General features: G+C 47.6%; 1 protein-coding gene across 2 annotated transcripts in view; it reads left to right on the forward strand.

Moving 5' to 3' along the window:
* The window catches only part of TMEM132D (transmembrane protein 132D), a 597,317-nt gene that overhangs the window by 276,099 nt on the left and 302,993 nt on the right, over positions 1 to 18,225 (forward strand). For both annotated transcript variants that reach the window (XM_075898457.2, XM_075898459.2), the window contains one exon: positions 6,001 to 6,147. In XM_075898457.2, the coding sequence (XP_075754572.2) occupies positions 6,001 to 6,147 (147 nt within the window). The remainder of the gene's footprint in view (positions 1 to 6,000; positions 6,148 to 18,225) is intronic.

The following is an 18,225-nucleotide window of genomic DNA, read 5'->3' on the forward strand; positions in this document are numbered from 1 at the left end:
CACATTCTTCCCCCAGCATGACTTTCAGGTTGGGGATGTGCAGATGCCACGGGACATCATGGGGAATGCGGCCTACCCTCTCACGCTGTGGCTCATGGAGCTGTACACTGGCCACTTGGACCTCAGCAGGGACCTATTCAATGCCCACCTCGAATGTGGATTGAATGCACCTTCGGGCACCTGTAAGTGCGGTCGGTTCAGGTGACTCTTGACCTGCCTCGATGTAGAGGAGCACAACATCCCTGAAGTGGTCTCAGCCTTTTGTGTTCTCTGAATGCATCTTGGAGAGGAAGGAGGAGGCCTTCTTCCCGGGGTGGCAGGCAGAGGCTGGCTAGGAGGGAAGGGCCTTTGAGCAGCCATGCACAGCTGCAATTTGCCAGACCCCTCAGGTGGTGGTGCATATCCAGGAGGCCCTGAAAGAGAGTTTTTCTCAAGGACACCAGTAATTCTCCTTAGGGCCTCCCCTCAAAGGGCCTGTGCCTTGCATCCCTATGCCTTTCGCATAACAACCCCGCCCATCCCCCTTTCCCTGTGCATTGAATAAAGATACCAGTTTTGAGCTATGAAACAAGAACTTTGAATTTTTTTTTCATAATAAAAATAACTGGAGAAGAGGGGGTCTGAGAACCTGGATAAGGGCAGGGAGGAGGCAGGCTCAGGGCTGGGAGTGGCGCGTGGTGCAGCTGGAAGTGCCACCTTAGGTTCAGGGACCTCAGCGACCTTGGGGGTGGGTGGGACCTGGGACAACAGGGGGATGAACAGGAGAGGGGGCTGGAGCTGGGTCAGGTATGGTGGAGAGGGAGCAAAGGGAGGGGACATAGGCACAGCAGGGGGAGCAGGAGCAGAGGGCATAGGAATAGCAGGGGAAATGGGGGGGCAGGAGCACAGCAGGCAGGAGCAGGGACGGGAGCCTGGTGTGCCATCATTTTGCGGATGGTGGCACTCATGCTATTGCCCTGCTGCACAAGCGGATCCCACATGCGGGTCTGCCACTGGGTGTCATCCCAGACCTTCTGGGCCAGGGTTTGCTGCATGTCATGGAGGAAGAACATGTGCTGTCTTATGAGGTACTCATGGACCCTCCAGTGCCTGCGGCTCCCCCGGGGTCAGGCGGCTGCCTCGGCCCTGATTGCCCCTCAGCGATGGCTGCTCTGGCAGTAGAGAATGAAGAGGGAGAGGCGGTCAGTCATTCTTGCAGACACTGTCCCTGAGGCCGTGCCCTCCTCTGTGAGCAGCAAGCAACAGTCCTTGGGCCAGAGGTCAAGGATGTCCTGACAGCAAGGCCATGAGTGGCCTGCACAGCGGGCCCTGCCTCACAGGGGTCCTAGGTGCCCAGGGGACCATGCTTCCCACTCCCCCCAGCTCATGGACAAGAAGGCAAGGGAAGTGTCTGGCTACACATGGATCCAATGGGCAGGAGAGGGGCCTGGAGCAGCCTGGCCTTCCATGGGACCTGCACATACATCTGCACCTCGCAGTGCTGTCCGCAGGAGCGGGTGGGGCCTTGCACATGCAGGCATGTCCATGTGTCATGTGCGGCACTCCTCGGTCTGTGTGCAGGTGTGCGTATGACCTTGTGCCGAGCCTGCTTCCAGTGGTGGCTGGTGGTGGGTGTGCACCCCTGCCCGTGGGGTCAGACATGTGCGTGACCTCCTCAGAGTCTGTGAGCAGGAGCCTGGGGGTGCTGCAGGGCTGCCTTCTGAGGCTGCGTGGAACAGACCTGCACAGCATGTGCTTCCATGTGCATTGACTGCAGCACAATATCCATGCCAAGCAGGCCATGTGACTATTGCAACCCATCCCCTCTGCACCAGCCTGCCCACCCTGTGTGTGTGAAAAACTGAGAGCACTCACCTGGTGATCCCTCCCCATCTTCAGAAGATGCTTGGGAGATATCCAGGGTCTGGGGTACTGGCTCCAGGGTGAGGGTGACCATGCTGACTGTATCCTCCTCCTCCTGTAGCTTGTCCTCCTCCTCCTCCTCCTCACCCTCCTCCTCCTCCTCAACAGGGAGCCCTGGGTGGGTGACAACAGGTGTCTCTACCCTTGAGTCCACAGTGGGGAAGGAACTTGCCCTGGCATAGCCCTGGTAGAGCTCCTTGACCTTGCTTCAGATTTATTCCAAGGTCCATGGGTGGTAGCCTCTTGCAGCTAGAGCCTAGGCCGTCCAGCTGTAGATGTCTGCATTGCGCTTCTGGGAGTGGAGATCCTGCAGGAGATCCCACACCTCCAAGAGGGACAGGATCTCTGCCCCAGACCAAGACAGCGCACACCTTTTGCTGCCCCTGGCTGGCTCCTGGGACCTCTGGTGGTGCTTGCTGCGAGGGCCAGGAGGCTCTCCGAGGGGTTGTGGCTGGGCCATGGGTCCAAATTTGGGTGGCAGGGAGAGCCGCATGGTCTGGTGCAGCTCTTAGGGCTGAATTCCTGCCACCTGGCTTGTCACAGGCAGCTTTAAGAGCTGGCAGGAAACAGGAACTATTGAGTTGTGATTAGTTTGGACAGAGTGGCCACCAGGGTACCTGTATTGTTTGTGGAGGTCTCTTTTTTTTGACAGAATTCCCTCTTCTTTGTCAACACATGCCTTTTTCCGAAAAAGCTTTTTTGGAAAAGGCTTCTTCCTCATAGAAAGAGGTTTACCACCGTCAGAAAAACCTCTCCGTTCTTTTGACCTTTTGTCGAAAAAATGCAATAGCAGTGTAGACACAAGTATTGTTTTTCCCAAAAAATGGCCATTTTTCCAGAAAAACACTGCAGTGTAGACATTCTCTCTCTCTCTCTCCCTCTCTCTCTCTCTCTCTCTCAGATGTATGCATTCATGCAACGTACTTCTCTAGATACAGCTCTATAAATATATTGGGCCTGATTTTGTTTGCATGCATTTTGGGTACTCATTTACTTCAGTCAACAGTGGGTGTAAAATGCTACTGTTATGCTAGGGAGGAAAGATAGTTTGGCCAATAATAAGGACATGGGAAACCTGCATTCAAACCCTTGAACTGCAACAGATTTTCTGTGTGACCTTAGGTCTTATCTCTACTATGCTGGGGATCAATGCTGTAGTAATCAATCCATCAGCTGTTGATTTATCATGTCTGCTTAGACACAGTAAATTGATCTCTGAGTGCTCTGGCATCAATGCTGGTACTCCACCAGAATGAAAAGAGTAAGGGACTTCAATGGAGAGCAGCCCCCACAACCTTACCACACACAAGACACAGTGGTAAATTCATTGATTTCAGCTTCACTATATGTATAGATGAAGTTGATGTAGATTACTTTGACGGCAGTATAGTATAGACAAGCCCTTAGATAAGTTACATACTATTTCTATGCATCAGTTCCCCAGTTGCAACATGGGCAACACTCTCTTGCCTCACATGATGTTGTGAGGTGCTTACTTCCATAATGGAGTGAGTGTGCACAGAAAGGTGCCTTATATAGATTCATACCCATTTTTTACTAGTATCAATGGCTATGCTAAGTGTGGAGCAGCAATGATTCAGGCCTATGCAGGTAGACTAGTCTTAATATGAGGCCATGTCCACGCTACAGGGGAAGGTTGGCTTAAGGTACGCAAGTCCAGATAAGTAAAAATGTAGCTGGAGTCAATGTACCTTAAGCCAAGCTTTGGCGGCATCCTCAAAGCGGAAGGTCGATGGGAGAAATGCTCCCACTGACTTCCCTTACTTCACATGAGGAGTAGGAGTACTGACATCGACAGGGGCACGCTCAGTGTTTGATTTAGCAGATCTTTACTAGACTCGCTAAATGAAATGCCAGAAGATCGACTGCCGCAGTATTGATATTTCCATAAGTGGAGACGTGGCCTGACATTCTTAACAGGAAGTCCTAATCCCACACTGGCATGCTATAATTAGCAGTACTACTCCTTTCAGTTTGGTGAGCTGTTTAGGTGAGCATTCTGGAAAACTATAACAGGGGCATATGTGGGGGTGTGAATGTATGAATTCACAGTCATAGTTGCCTGATCCTGAGAGCTACTGAGTGCTCACAAGACCCAATGAAATCATTTAGGCCCAGGTCATGAAAGGCATGTGGTATTCTACCTCCCATTTGGGCCTTATACTAGTTCTTTCCAGTGGACAGAAAGTAAACAGAGCAGTTACAAAGATTTCCCATCACTGCAGTCTTTGGGACTAGTTGAAGTTGCATCTGAAGTTCAATCTACCTTGTTTTGTTTGTCTTACTCTGGCACAGTGTCTCTAGTAAACCTGCATGGACTCTAAGGTAATTTCCAAAGTTCTGATAGGGTCATTGGTCCATCATCTTGAGGGATGTTTATAATAGGGCTATAAATGGATACAGCATCCTGCCTATAATGCAGCATATTGTGAAACTGGCATAGAAGACTCTAAGCTCAAATTATCTGGTCTCCACATAATAATGGTCATGGATAAGCTAAGAAAATTTCTAAACAGTGGCTAAACTCTGCTTCAAACGAATAAAATAGTGACAACTATCACTGCAGTCACAGGCCAAACTTTTTGACCTTAGGGTGACCTCTCAGTATGGAAATTGTGTGGACGACGAAGAATGCTCACAAAATTGGATTTGGGGTACAGGCATGGGTGAAGGCTCCTGCTGGAGATGCAGGTCCTGGGGTGTAGCCAAAAAAGGAGGCGTCCAGGGTGCAGGAGGATGCTCTGGGCTGGGACCAAGGGGTTCAGAGTGTAGGACGGGGCTCTTGTCTGCCTCTGCTTCTGGAGTCATGTGGAACTGCTGCATGAGTGGAGTGAGGCAAGCCACTGACCTTGCTCTCCTACTGGAGCACCAGAGCAGGACAAGCTCCCAACCCTGCTCCCCTGTGCCAGCTCAAGGGCCAGGTTAAAAGGTCTGATTGGCTGGATGTAGCTCATGGTCCATAGTTTGCTCACTCCTGACCTAGAATATCCAATTCATAGAAGGAATCCCGTGCTCAAGGGTAATCCTACAAAGGTGTGGGGCCTGTAACAAATCAACCTCCCTACAAGTCTCCTCACTGCGCACTCGGAGCTCCTACTTACCTGTCTGCCACTCTCCTCCTCATCCCCATTCTCCCATCCACCTGCCGCTCACTTCCTTGCCTGCTAGTCACTCAACTACCTGCTCATCTGCTCATTATCCATTCAGCTCCTCCCCCCATTCCACCCAACTGCTGTTCTCCTCCTTTCGGTCGGCCCACCTACCTCCTCACCTGCCTCCCTGCTTGCCTCCATATCCTCTTTGCCTGCTGATCATTCATTTGTTGCAATTCAGAACAAAAGGCTAAATACTGGGACAGACCTCATGGGCAGTCACCCCAATTTCTCCTGCTCAAGGGAAGGCTCTGTCCATGTGCATTTTTACTCTTTTTTTAAAAGATTCCATAGGAAATCTTAGAGCCTGTAACGCTTTCTACCATTAGTGACATCACCATGTTTTCTAGCCTAGTCTTTCTAGTCATAATCAGTCCCATCACCATGATCTCTGAAGGCACAATCTTGCAAACAAGTAGGTGAACAATATTGTGTACTTAATTTTGCACATGTAAACAGTCTAACTGAAACTAGATCACTCATTATGTACCGATAAGCATGCGCATAAGAGCTTGCAGGATCAGGGCCTATTAAACCAATGAGGGCTGAAAGTATAATTGATTAGGCTAGTTTCAGTGTCAAAATGACATGGAGAAACTTAAAATCAAAGCAGTTTAAATGGTGAAAAATTGTAGCAAATCTTTAAAATTCTTTTGGTTTTAGTGATCTAATGTATTATAGGAAGAAAATGTAAATACAATTCTATTTACCGCTATAGAAATAACATTATTATCTTGGCAGAATTCTTTTAAACTATGGGGAGATTAAATTCCATTATACCTTTACTTCTGACTAATGTGGTCCATCTGTAATGAGCTATAGCATCTCCAGAGGACCAGTAATGAGAAAACAATGAAGATCTATGTAACAGCTTGGAGATGAAATTCTGTATCTAATTGTTGACAAATTCTCTTGTTTCTCTTAGGGCAAAGGTGAAGAAAGGTGTGAATATTTTAAGTGTAAGAGCCAGCAACCCATACTTATGGGATATTAGAGAGAGCATGGATTATACTGGGAAATATGCACCAGCTGTTATTGTTTGTCAAAGGAAATTTGCTACCTCTGAAAACAGGTAGGTCATTTCCAATAGTTTCACATTTTATAAATGAGATAATTTTGCTTTTTAAAAGCAGGTGTATTCGCTTTTCTATATTATTAATAAAACTTTCATTATAGTTTCCAAATACACATAGTAAATAATATGTCAATAGAAAAACTGATATTGTCTTCAACTTGTAATACTGTGCTTACTGTACTATATGTATTCTAAATTCATCTTGATTGCCTAAAGGAAATGAAAATGATCAGGAAATGTTCATTTCACAACATTTAAAAGGACTTGCTCTATCTCTCTGAATTTAGCTAAACCACATTGTATAGTCTTTTTAAATTATTTGCTTCCAAATGGGTCAGGCATTATCCTAGAGACTGTTAATTACAGTCTTCAATTCATATAATAAGCTTTCTAAGGGAACTCCTAAAACAATCATTGGTGAACTGTTATTTCAGATTATAATCACAGTTGAGTGTTTTTAAGAATAAATGTTTGATATATTTTGGTTTCACTTCATTCATTGGACATGAGAAAACATAAGGAGAGCTTATTGGTAAAGTGCTAACTGGCCAGAGATTTGTTATATTAATTACTGTTACTATTAAATTTGCATTATGAAGAAGGAGGTCAAATTCTGCAGTGATTTATCTGCTGTGAAATTCCATTGAAATTCATTCAGTTTGCACTGGATGCAAGATTTGGACTATTTTAACTGAAAACCTCTTACCACTAGATACACAGAAAGATCAGTGACCTTGGAATACAGGAAGGAGGGGAAAGTGAGATTTCCTCTATTTTCCAGATATCCCCCACACTACAGTTCAATTTCAAAATAACCCCCTCCCCAAATATGGTATCTTCCAGTTCCTCCCCTAAACCATATACCATTTCACAGCTGACTGAATTTTAGTGGTTAGGAAGGATGCCCTAGAGGACAACTTTTTCCACAGTTAAAAAAAAAGGAGAAAGATTCTTAGACTTGATTCAAAACTCACTGTAGTAATGAGAGCCTTTTCATTAACTTTACTGGGCTTTGTCCCAAAGTAATGATTATCACAGTGAATTATCTACCACCATCCACCCTTCCTTTTTTTGTGGCTGTGCTCTGTGATGCAGTGCAGCATGTCCCTGCTCTTTTTTTGGTCATAGTGAAATATAACATGATATCAAGGTCAGAGTAAGGGTACTTATTAGATTTCAATATTGTCCTAAGCCTAAGCGTACAGTGGTTGCCTTTAAACATTCATCTGTTTTAATCAGATCACTATGTAAGGTGAACCCATAACTGAAGTATGTTCCTTCTCTCTCTCTCTCACAAACACACAGAGGGTATGTCTTGCTACAGTGTTATTTCTAAATATCTTATTTTGTTAGTTAATTTGAAATAAGTTATTTTGAAATAATACATCTACATACAAAATAGTGTTTTGCTATTTTGAAATAGCTCATCCACACTGATTGGACACTGAATTGCATTTAAGGGCAGTTGAAACCAGTTCCAGCAGGGCATCAGGTCAGGAGTTACTTTGTGTGGCTGCTACCTGAGGCTATCTGAGGCTTGTGCTTAAAGGGACCCCCCTGGACAGCCGGTTCTCAGTTTTCCCTGCTTGCTTGCCTACCTTGCTGAGGGACAGCAAAGCATTTTTGTCTCTGCCTACTTTGGTTGCCCTGACTCAGGACACCACAGCACTTGGCATCATGGAACCAGAGCTGCCCCTGGCCACTCTGGTGCTCATTTTGGACATGTTGCTGCAAGCCTGGCTGTGCTTTCTACAGGCTGCCTCGCAGCATCTGCTGCAGCCTGACCCCCATGCCGTCCTCCGGACCCTCCTGGGGGAAAGGGAGCAGTAGCTGCAGCTCCCTGACACCAGCGTGTCCTGCCACATCTGGCATCTGGACACAAGCAGCGACTGGTGGGACCACATCATCCTGGAGCGCTGTGGAGACCAACAATGGACTCAGAACTTCAGGATGAAAAAGGACACCTTCCTCAAGCTCGGTGAATGGCTTGCCTCTGCTCTGAAGCAATGGGACGCTCACATGAGGCCCTCCATTCCCCTATGGAAGTTCTCCACACCGAATAGCTACCGATCCGTGGGGAACCAGTTCGGCATGGGGAGATCCACCGTTGGAGCAGTGCTCATGCAGGTATGGCAGTCTCCAGCCACTGTGTCTGGGATGGGGTGGGGGGCAAGGAGATGATGGGCTGCCCCAGGGAAAAGGGGGTAGAGATGGTGCAAGTCTCCTCCACAGGAGGGTTTAATCTGTCCCACCCGCACTATGGGCTGCCCGCAGTGGCCAGGATTGCGGCAGGGGGGGTTGCTCCTGGGTGTGGGGGCACGAGGAAGTGGCGGGGAAGGAGCACTCTCAGCCACCCTGGCACCCCAGTGAAACTCGGTGGTTTTGTGTGTCCCTCTGCAGGTGGTCAAGGCCATCTACAGAGTGCTGCTTCGCAGAGTTATCCACCTCACCAATGTGGACTCAGTGATCGAAGGGTTTGGCAACCTGGGCTTCCCCAACTGCGGGACACACATCCCTATCTGTGCCCCAGAACACCAGGCCTTCCTCTACATCAACCAGAAGGGATACTTTCTCAGTCATCCTGCAGGCTGTGTCTGACCACCAGGGCCAGTTCATGGACATCACTGTGGTGAAGGGGGCATTTGGCCTGTTGAAGGCCTGTTTTAGATGCCTCCTCACCCACCTGGACCTATCCGAGCAGAATATTCTGCATGTGGTGGTAGCGTGTTGTGTACTGCATAATTTATGTGAGAAGAAGGGGGAGCCTTTCCTTCTGGGCTGGATGGCAGAGGCTGACCACTTGGCTGGCCTGTACATTCAGCCCCACATGGCTGCCACCTGGGAGCCCCATCGGGGGGCTGTCTGTATCCGGGAGGCCCTGCGGGAGAGCTTCCACCCGGAGGAGGACTCCCTGGTGTGCCCCACTGGGGGCTTGTGCCTCATTTCACCCTTACATCCTTTCACTGATGCCTCCCTAACCCCTCTTCCCATTAAATAAAGACACATGTGTTGACAAAAACAAACTCTGTTTATTGAACAAAACTGGGGGAAGGGAATGAGGGCAGGGGAGGAGAGGCGAGAGGGTGGGAGAGGGGAGGAGTGAACCTGAGAGGAGTGGGCTGGAAGGGGGAGGCAAGGGGAGGAAGGGGAGGAGAAGCTCAGGGTTGGGGATGTTGCTGGTCCACCTGTCTCCTCACACTGCAGGTGCGGGGGCCTTGGCGTCCCCAGGGGGGAGCGAGTATGGAGGGGGGGCAGGTGGAGTGGGGAGGAAGAAGTGGGAGGGGGAGCAGGAGTGGGAGGAGGAGCGGTAGCTGGGGCGGCAGCTGGGGCTGAAGTAGTAGGAGGCAACAATTTCTGCACCAGGGTCTGCAGGTAGTCAGAGATGGCATGGCCCTGGGCAAGTAACTCCCACCAGCTCTCCCGCCGAAGCTGCAGGTCTTCATGCACCTAGTGGTCAAGGGTGCGGTGCTGGCCTCACAGGATCCTCAGGTGCTGCCACTGGTACTCCTCCTGGTTACTGGCCAGCCTGCTGGCCTGGGTGCGGGAGACTATCTTGGGCTGGGTGGTGTGCCCATCCCTGACAGCTGCTGCAGCTATGGAAAAACAAGAGAAATGGTTAGTTCTCCCTGGGGACACAGTGGGTGAATCCCAGCCCCCCTCTGCATGGTAAGGACAGCATCGGAGCCGATGTGCTTGCACACAGGCCATGTTCTGTATGTCCTGCTATCCCCAGGAGTGTGAGCTGGCCCAGGACTTCACCTATGCCCCTGTGCTGTATCTAGTTTGGGGGTGAGGGGAGGGAGGGAAGATGTGCCCTGCCTCTGCATAGAGGGGGCTCTTGGAGGGAGGGCATCATGCAGTGTCCCTCCCCCCGGGTCAGGAGCACGTCATGTGCCTTTATACATACACGCGTGTGGGTAACAGGCCAGAGCACCTGTGTGGCAGCCAGCCGGGGCCACATGCCCAGGGTGGCATGGTACATGCACAGGTTGCTGCATGCTCTGTGGTCAGCCAGGCCCACATGCACAGTCCCTGGTCTCCCTCTCCCCCACTCCCTGCCCCTCATAATGGGACAGTGATGGCCAGGGCTCGGCAAATACACTTGCCCGCTCGTCCATGGTGAGTAGATTTTACCAGATGGCGAGTGCAGGGGTCGTCTGGCCCGGTGGGGCCTTGTGACAGGCTAGCCAAAGCCTGCACTACGGGCGGCGTGGCCCCCTCCGATCCACTGGCTGGTGGAGGAGCAGAGCGCGGCCGGGAAGAGGGAAGTGCTGCAATTCTCAGTGCTGGGCTGCCTGCATGAAGCTCCGGCGTGAGGGGGTGGGGCTGAAAGCCAGATGGCAGGATGCCAGCAGACAGCAGGACTCTGGCGTGACGTGGCTTCCTGATGTCACAGCTGGCAACTGCCGGATTCAAAAAGGCTCTGGTAACCCCGCAAAGTGGAAGGCAGAAGCCTGGTAGGGGAGAGGAAGGGGCTTGTGCTGTGCTGTGCTGTGCTGTGCTGAGGGAAGGGGGAAAACATGGGGAAGGGGAGGGGAGGGGAGGAGGTCAGGAGAAGAAGAAGAAGAAAGGGGAAGGCACCAAGGAACAGGGGTGCAAGAGAGACAAATCCCAGGGGGCCAAGTGCAGACAATGAGGAAAAGGGCAGGAGGGAAGGTGTCAGTGGGAGGGGGGACAGGGTGATGCTGGGAGAGGAGAGGGGAAGGGCACTGGAGGTTAGAGGGGGAAGTGAGGTGCTGAGAGAAGGCTTGAAAGAAGGGGTGGGCATGAGGAAGGTGGGGATGGAGCAAGTCCTGTGTGAGGGCACGGGCATGAGGGGAATGGGGGTAGAGGGTGGTGAGGGGGTGGGTATCAGGGAAAAAGAGGGCAAAGGGGGCCGGGGCAGTGAGGGAAGGGGGAGGCACCAGGAGGGTGCAGGTGCCAGGGGATTCTGGAGGTGAAGCAGAAGGGCAGACACCTGCAGGCGAGGGCCCAGCACCAGAGGAGAGAGGCAGGGCAGGTGTGTAGAGGGAGGTGTTAGAAGAAGGGATGAGGAGGGGTAGCTCACATGATCAGAGTGGGGCTACTGGAGGAGTGGGCACGGGGGGGAGAGAAGGGCTGGTGGAGGGGGGCAGGTCTCAGGAAGGCTGAGGGCAGTGAGAAGGGCAGGAGTCAGGACAGCAGAGGAAGGTGAGGGATTGGGGGGCAGCAGGCACCCGGGGAGCTGATGGAGCAAGGGGAGGAGACATGGCAGCAGAGGGAAAAAGTAGAGATTTATAAGATATTTATTAATAACTTGGGTGATATTTATTAATAACTTATTAGTAATTACTGTTCTTATTCTTATTAGGAATTTATGCCATTAAAACACTTTTGGAAGGGAGGTAGCGAGTCCCTTTCTTGTCTGTCAAATAGGATTTTCAATAATTTGTCAAACCCTGGTGATGGCACTCACAAGTTGAGGCCTCCCTGGCCTCAGATGACACTGGGTCTGCTGGGACGGCTTGGGGGTCCTGGGTATGGAGCACATGCCCTCCAGGCTCCTGCAGCTCCTGGCCCTTCTCCTTTTCTTCCTCCTCCTCCTCCTCCTCAATGTCATGGGCAGGGCCCTCTGCCCCAGGGTCGATGACCACCTGAGGTGCACAGACTGTCTGACCCCCCCAGGATGGAGTCCAGGGCATCATAATAGGGGCAGGGATCCGGGTCAGCCCCTGGTTGGGAGCTGCCCCCTGAGGCTCTGGCATAGGCCTGCTACAACTCTTTAAATGTCATGCACACCTGCTCCTGGGTGTGCATGTGGCCTTTGGTGGCCATGCTGTCAGCCATCCGCCTGTAGACTGTGTCTAGTGTGGAGATTGTGGACATTGGAAGCCTCCCCCAAACCTTAAAGAGGTCCACAATCTCTGCACTAGACCCGGAAGGTGCCCGCCTTTTGCAGCACCTGGCAGGCTCCTGGGAGCTGCCAGCCTGCTCCTGGGGAGGGTGGAGGGCTGGGTGCCACTGGGTTGCTGGCTTATGCTGGGCCAGGTGCATGGACTGCTGGCTCTGTGCTGGCAGGCTTGCAGCTGGCACAGGCACTGTGGCCAGAGTCTACCCCTTTAAGGGCTTCAGGGCTGGGGCAGGAGCAGAAGAGTTTTCCTGGTTGTGCCCAGAGTGGCCACTAGGGCACCCCGGGAAGGGCTGGAGGCCCCCTATTTCAAAATAAGCATCTACACAGCGCTTATTTTGATTTAGCTATTTCCAATTTGGCATTATTCCTCGTGGAATGAGATTTACCAAATTCAAAATAAGTGCTCCACTATTTTGAATTAATTTCAAAATAGCGGTTTGGCTGTGTCGACGCTAGAAAAGTTATTTCGAAATGACTTTGCTGTGTAGACATACCCAGAGTGATTTAAGCTCCAATTCTGCAATAAGCTCTGCATGAGCAAATCCCTGCATCTTAGCAGACCACCATTATCATTCGGTCTCTGCCCAGTAAAGTTAGTTTGTTGCTGGTTTGCAGCTTTAGATAAGGCAGGTGAGAACATATATTAATAGGGCGGGGGGAGCTAGAGAGGCTTTTTGGTTGACTTAAGCGGTATTCACCCAGGACAGGTCCTCTGAAGTTCCAGATCCATGTTGCTTATTGCAAGCAATGTAGCTCAGTATCTATTTTAAATTTAATTAAAACACAAAATCAAGAAAACATATCACCAAAGAGAAGCTACTACAACTACACTAAAAATGAAGCATTACAACAATCAAATCAAGATCAAATCAACAAATTAGTCTCAGTAGTGGATGGAAATTACACTCTCAAATTAACTGAGTGATCAAATGACTGCTAAAAATAATCAATTCACATACATTTTAAAGAGGGTTCTAAAAAGATGGCCATCCACTTTGTTTTTAAATCCCAGAGAAAGAATTTTACCAAATTAATCTGATATATAATTTAAATGGGTAAGAAATCAAAATATTATCTAATGCCTGGACCACAATTTTATGGCTAATTAAAGCTTCCTGTTTTAGACTTAATTTCTGTGTGGTGGCTAAACCTTTCCTCCTCCCTACAACACAGATACTATAGTATAGACCTCAACAGAACATTGCCTTGAGATTTCATTGTTGAGGAAGATGGTTTCATGGTTTTGGGGCATAAACCAACATAATCAAAGGAATTCTGGATTTACACTACTACTGCAGGTCAGTCCGGAAGTCTGTAAGTGGTGCAAGGATTTGGATTCAGGTCTCCTGAGTTCTAAGCATTCTTCCTTCTTGTGTCAGCCATGTTTAGGGAAGCTGAAAAGCTCAGCTTCAAATTGCATATAGGGCAACTTTAAGCCTCTGAAAAGTTTCTGCAGCCCAGGATACACTGACACACAGGTTTTCATATTTGTTTGAGCAAATATATATGATGAATAATGAAACAGAAACTCAAAAGATAAACCAAAGGATGGCCAACTTGATACTTCAATCAGTTTTAAGTTTTTCACAAGTTAAAGCATTTCTGAGTCATTGATTCATTCATAGAGAAAGTTATTGCTATACATTTTTCCTTGTAGCAGAAAAATATAAATAGGTGGTTGTACAGTGTAAAGGATTGTACAGCTGTTACAGATATTAAATTAATCTGCTAATCATAGAAGTCATGATTTAGTTTTTGTATACGTTTACGCTTCTATGAGGGTAAATGTGAAGAACTGAGGAAGAGGGAAACCTTATGGTTGTGTCGCCATTAATCTGGAACATTGTCACCAGCCTGTATTAAACAGGGCACTGAAAACTTCAAATGATATTTGACAGCTGGGCTTAATTAGTTATTCTGATACAGATGTATAACATTTGCTGTTAATATTAATACAAAAACATCCTGCTGGCTGTGATAATATTTATATGTTAATCCTGTTATGATAAGCTTCTAGTGCCAAAACTTCCCGAAACAAAATGAGTGATATATTTCAAAACTTAGATAAAGAAATGTTCAGGCTAAGTTTAAGTTAAGTTTGTCACTTGCACAAGTGTTTCCTTAATCCGTGAAATTACACCTGTCACAGTAAGTAAGCTTTATTAACACTATTTCCTGATCCATGTAAAACTATCAGAATCACAAAAGCATTGAATCTCAAGTTAATTAACATTGCCACCTCTGAATTCATGTGATCAGATCTCTGATTTTTAAGAGTAATTAAACAATATGTAAATAGAGTTTGAAGAAGTTATAAAAGAACTCCAGAAAGCAAACAACTTGATAAGACGTCAGTATTTAACTGTTATCCAGTTTGCATATTTAGCACCATTAAATATGCAAATATAAAGAGGAATTATTTGCCAATAGAAGTTCACTTCCTCTTCTATATCCCCATTATAATGCTTGCTTTTTCTCCTAAAAGTGAGTGGCAAAACAGACATGAGTAAAATTTTATAAGAAAATCAACATGCTGAATAAGGCATTCCTAATATTTTAAATTTCAGTTACACATGAACCATCTTAGGGTATGTCTACACTACAGCACTAATTCGAACTAAATTCGAATTAGTTAATTCGAACTAAAGTAATTCGAACTAGTGCATCTAGACCTAAAAACTAGTTTGAATTAGCATTTTGCTAATTCGAACTAGCATGTCCACATTGAGTGGACCCTGAACCGAGGTTAAGGATGGCCGGAAGCAGTGCCGGCAGGGCATCAGATTAGGACTTAGAGCGTGGAGCTGCTGTCTCAGGCTAGCCGAGGGCTGTGCTTAAAGGGACCCGACCCCCACCCCGGACAGACAGTTCTTAGGGGTTCCCTGCTCACTTGTCTAACTCGATGAGGGACAGCAAAGCAGTCCTGTCTTGGAGTGCCCTGAATGCCCACACTTGGCACATCACAGCACTTGACCATCAGCCCGACTGCACTTGCCGCAGGCTGCCATTCAGAGGGGGAGTCAATCAGGGGGCTGCAGGAGAGCTTCCACCCCGAGGATCCCACAGAGCCACCCCAGTCCTCCCCATCGGGGGCTCGTACCCCATTCCTCCATCACCTTCTTCCACTTACACCTCCCTAGCCCCCCTTCCTGATGTACAAAATAAAGGACACCTGTGTTCAAAAATAGAAACTCTCTTTATTGAACAAAATTCGGGGAGACTGGGAAAAGGAGGTGGGAGAGGGGAAGAGAGAGGGTGGGAGAGAGGAGGGGGAAACCTGGGAGGAGGGAGCTGGAAGGGGGAAGCCAGGGGAAGAAGGAGGAGGGGAAGTATCAAACTATGGTACGCCATATCTTCAGTACTGTATACAGATGTGGTCTCCTCACCCCAGAAAAGATATTTTGGCCTTGGAAAAGGTTCAGAAAAGGGCAACTAAAATGATCAGGGGTTTGGAACAGGTCCCATATGAAGAGCGTCTAAAGAGACTGGGACTTTTCAGCTTAGAAAAGAGGAGACTGAGGGGGGATATGATAGAGGTCTATAAAAGCATGAGTGGTGTGGAGAGGGTGCATAAAGAAAAGTTCTTCATTAGTTCCCATAATAGAAGGACTAGAGGACACCAAATGAAATGAATGGGTATCAGGCTTCAAATTAATAACAGAAAGTTGTTCTTCACAAAGCAAATAGTCAACCTGTGGAACTCCTTGTCACAGGAGGCTGTGAAGGCTAGAACTATAACAGAGTTTAAAGAGAAGTTAGATAAATTCATGGAGGCTGGGTCCATGAAGTGCTATTAGCCAGGGGGTAGAAATGGTGTCCCTGGCCTCCGTTTGTGGAAGGCTGGAGATGGATGGCACGAGACAAATGGCTTGGTCATTGTCTTTGGTCCATGCCCTCCAGGGTACCTAGTGTGGGCCGCTGTTGGCAGACAGGCTACTGGGCTAGGTGGACCTTTGGTCTGACCCAGTACGGCCGTTCTTATGCTTTTATGTTCTAAGCTCAGGGCTCAGGGTCAGGGGTCTCACTGGACCACCTTGATTTTTATGCAAACCTGCTCCTGGGTGGCCAGGCTGGCAGCTATCCTGCCCTAGACGGCCACTTTCCTGTGCCTAGTGCGGAGGTCGTGGATGAGATCCACGCACTAGACCAGGTGGGCGCCCGCCTCTTGCAGCCCCGAGCAGGCTCCTGAGAGCCGCCAGCCTGGTCCTAGGAAGAGGTGGAAGGCTGGGTGGCAGCGGGTGGCTGGCTTGTGTCGTGCCAGGTGCAGGGTCTACTGGCTGGGTGCTGGCAGGCTTGCACCTGGCACGGGCACCGTAGCCAGACCATGCCCCTTTAAGGGCTCCGGGGTTGGGAGGGGGGCAGACAGGTTTCCCTGGTGGTGCCCAGAGTGGTACACAGCCCTTAATTCGAACTACTTAATTCGAACTAGGCGTTAGTCCTCATAGAATGAGGTTTACCTCGTTTGAATTAAGCGCTCCGCTAGTTTGAATTAAGTTCGAACTAGCGGTTTGTATGTGTAGCGACTATGAAAGTCAATTCGAACTAACGTCTGTTAGTTCGAATTAACTTTGTAGTGTAGACATACCCATAGTGACAAAAACAAGTTTTCAATATCAAACAAAGTCCAGAGTATTCTTGAGTTCAGAGAGTTAGATAAAACTTTGGAATAAAACCAAAATAAATGGGTATGATTGAATGGGTCTTTCTTATCACAATTCAGCCTGGATGAGTTTATTTCCACTGATCTAGATAATAGCAAGGACAGGCTTGTATTTTTATATGCCTATGTGACCTTGGACAAATCACTTAGACTCTATGCACCTCAGTTCCCCATCTGTAAAATATGGACGATAGCAACTCCCTACTTCATTGGAGTGTTGTGAGGATAAATACGTTAAAGATTGTGAGATGCTCAGCCACTACAGAAATGGATACAATAGGTATCTAACATAGATGACAGATAAGCCTTTTAAGCCACTCTATTTTTGTTTACATCAATGAATACTAAATTTTGTCCATTGCATGTGTATGGAGAATTTAGTGTATTTCTCCATACATGGAATAATATCCATTCATGTTGAAAATGGAGATGGGCAAACTTGGAAAATCTTGGAGAAGAACCTAAAATCTGAGGTATGTAAATTTTCTCCATAATTGTCAGAAGAGTATGAGATAAACTAAATATTATCTGGAAGTAAGGGAAGAGGGAACATATTGTAACGTTCCCTATGATTTATCCATACTTCGTTTTTATTATACGCAGACTGGGAAGTTTAGTATCCCGCATCTCTTATTTTCAAATCAACTATGGAATCTCACATTAAATTATTTAGCATCTAGTTTTGGAGTTATAACTGCAGTGAGTTACTGCCTCATTCTTGTACTTGTTGCTGCTGCCATTACATTTGATAAGGTCTCTAGAGAGCTATATTCCTAAAATACTGTATGGCTTTCTCTGCTAGAGCTATAAAAGCAACAAATTTGACATAAATAACAGTCTAATAGCAACAATAATTATATTACGTGGGTGCCGTTTTTTATCAAAATGCTTTGTAAACGTGGTCTGGTGTTGTAGATCACCAGTAATGTTGATTTTTTTTTTCTGCAAACTGCATTTTACATAGTTTTACCCACCAAGTATATATTAACGCTAGGGGAGATAAAATGCTGTATTCAGTAGAATTACCAATCCACCTTTCCAAACCAAAATAGAACGTGTCCCATTCCATATGCTTTATTTGAACTTAATGTAAATAACTGGACTTGAAATTTCAGTGAGAAAATAGTAATATAAGCTGTCTGGGATTTTGGACTAAACATAGCTAATATATCATTACAATAGTTCTACAAGCAATAGGTGGTTTCTTGTACATATGTAAGCAATTGTATGACAATCTAAGAGCATTTTTTTTCTCTAGAGTGGGGGGCAGGAGGGTAAGGGGGCAGGAAGGGTTCTCAATTTTTTGTGTTGGTAAGCCGTTTCACACAGCAAGCCATTAAGGGTAACCTCCTTGTACATTAAAACCACTTTTTGAAATATTTAAATAAATTACAAATGTTGGAGACAAAGCAGAGTTTGAGGGTTTAGGTTAATGGCTTGCAGCCCTCATGCAGTAACCTTACAATCTCCTGAGGGTCTCAACCTCCAGTTTGAAAACCCTTGCTCTAGAGGAAAAGCCCCATTTGAGTATATGTTCAGAGAGGTC

Source organism: Pelodiscus sinensis, chromosome Z, assembly GCF_052426305.1.
Source record: "Pelodiscus sinensis isolate ZL-2025 chromosome Z, ASM5242630v1, whole genome shotgun sequence".
Lineage (NCBI taxonomy): Eukaryota > Metazoa > Chordata > Testudines > Trionychidae > Pelodiscus > Pelodiscus sinensis.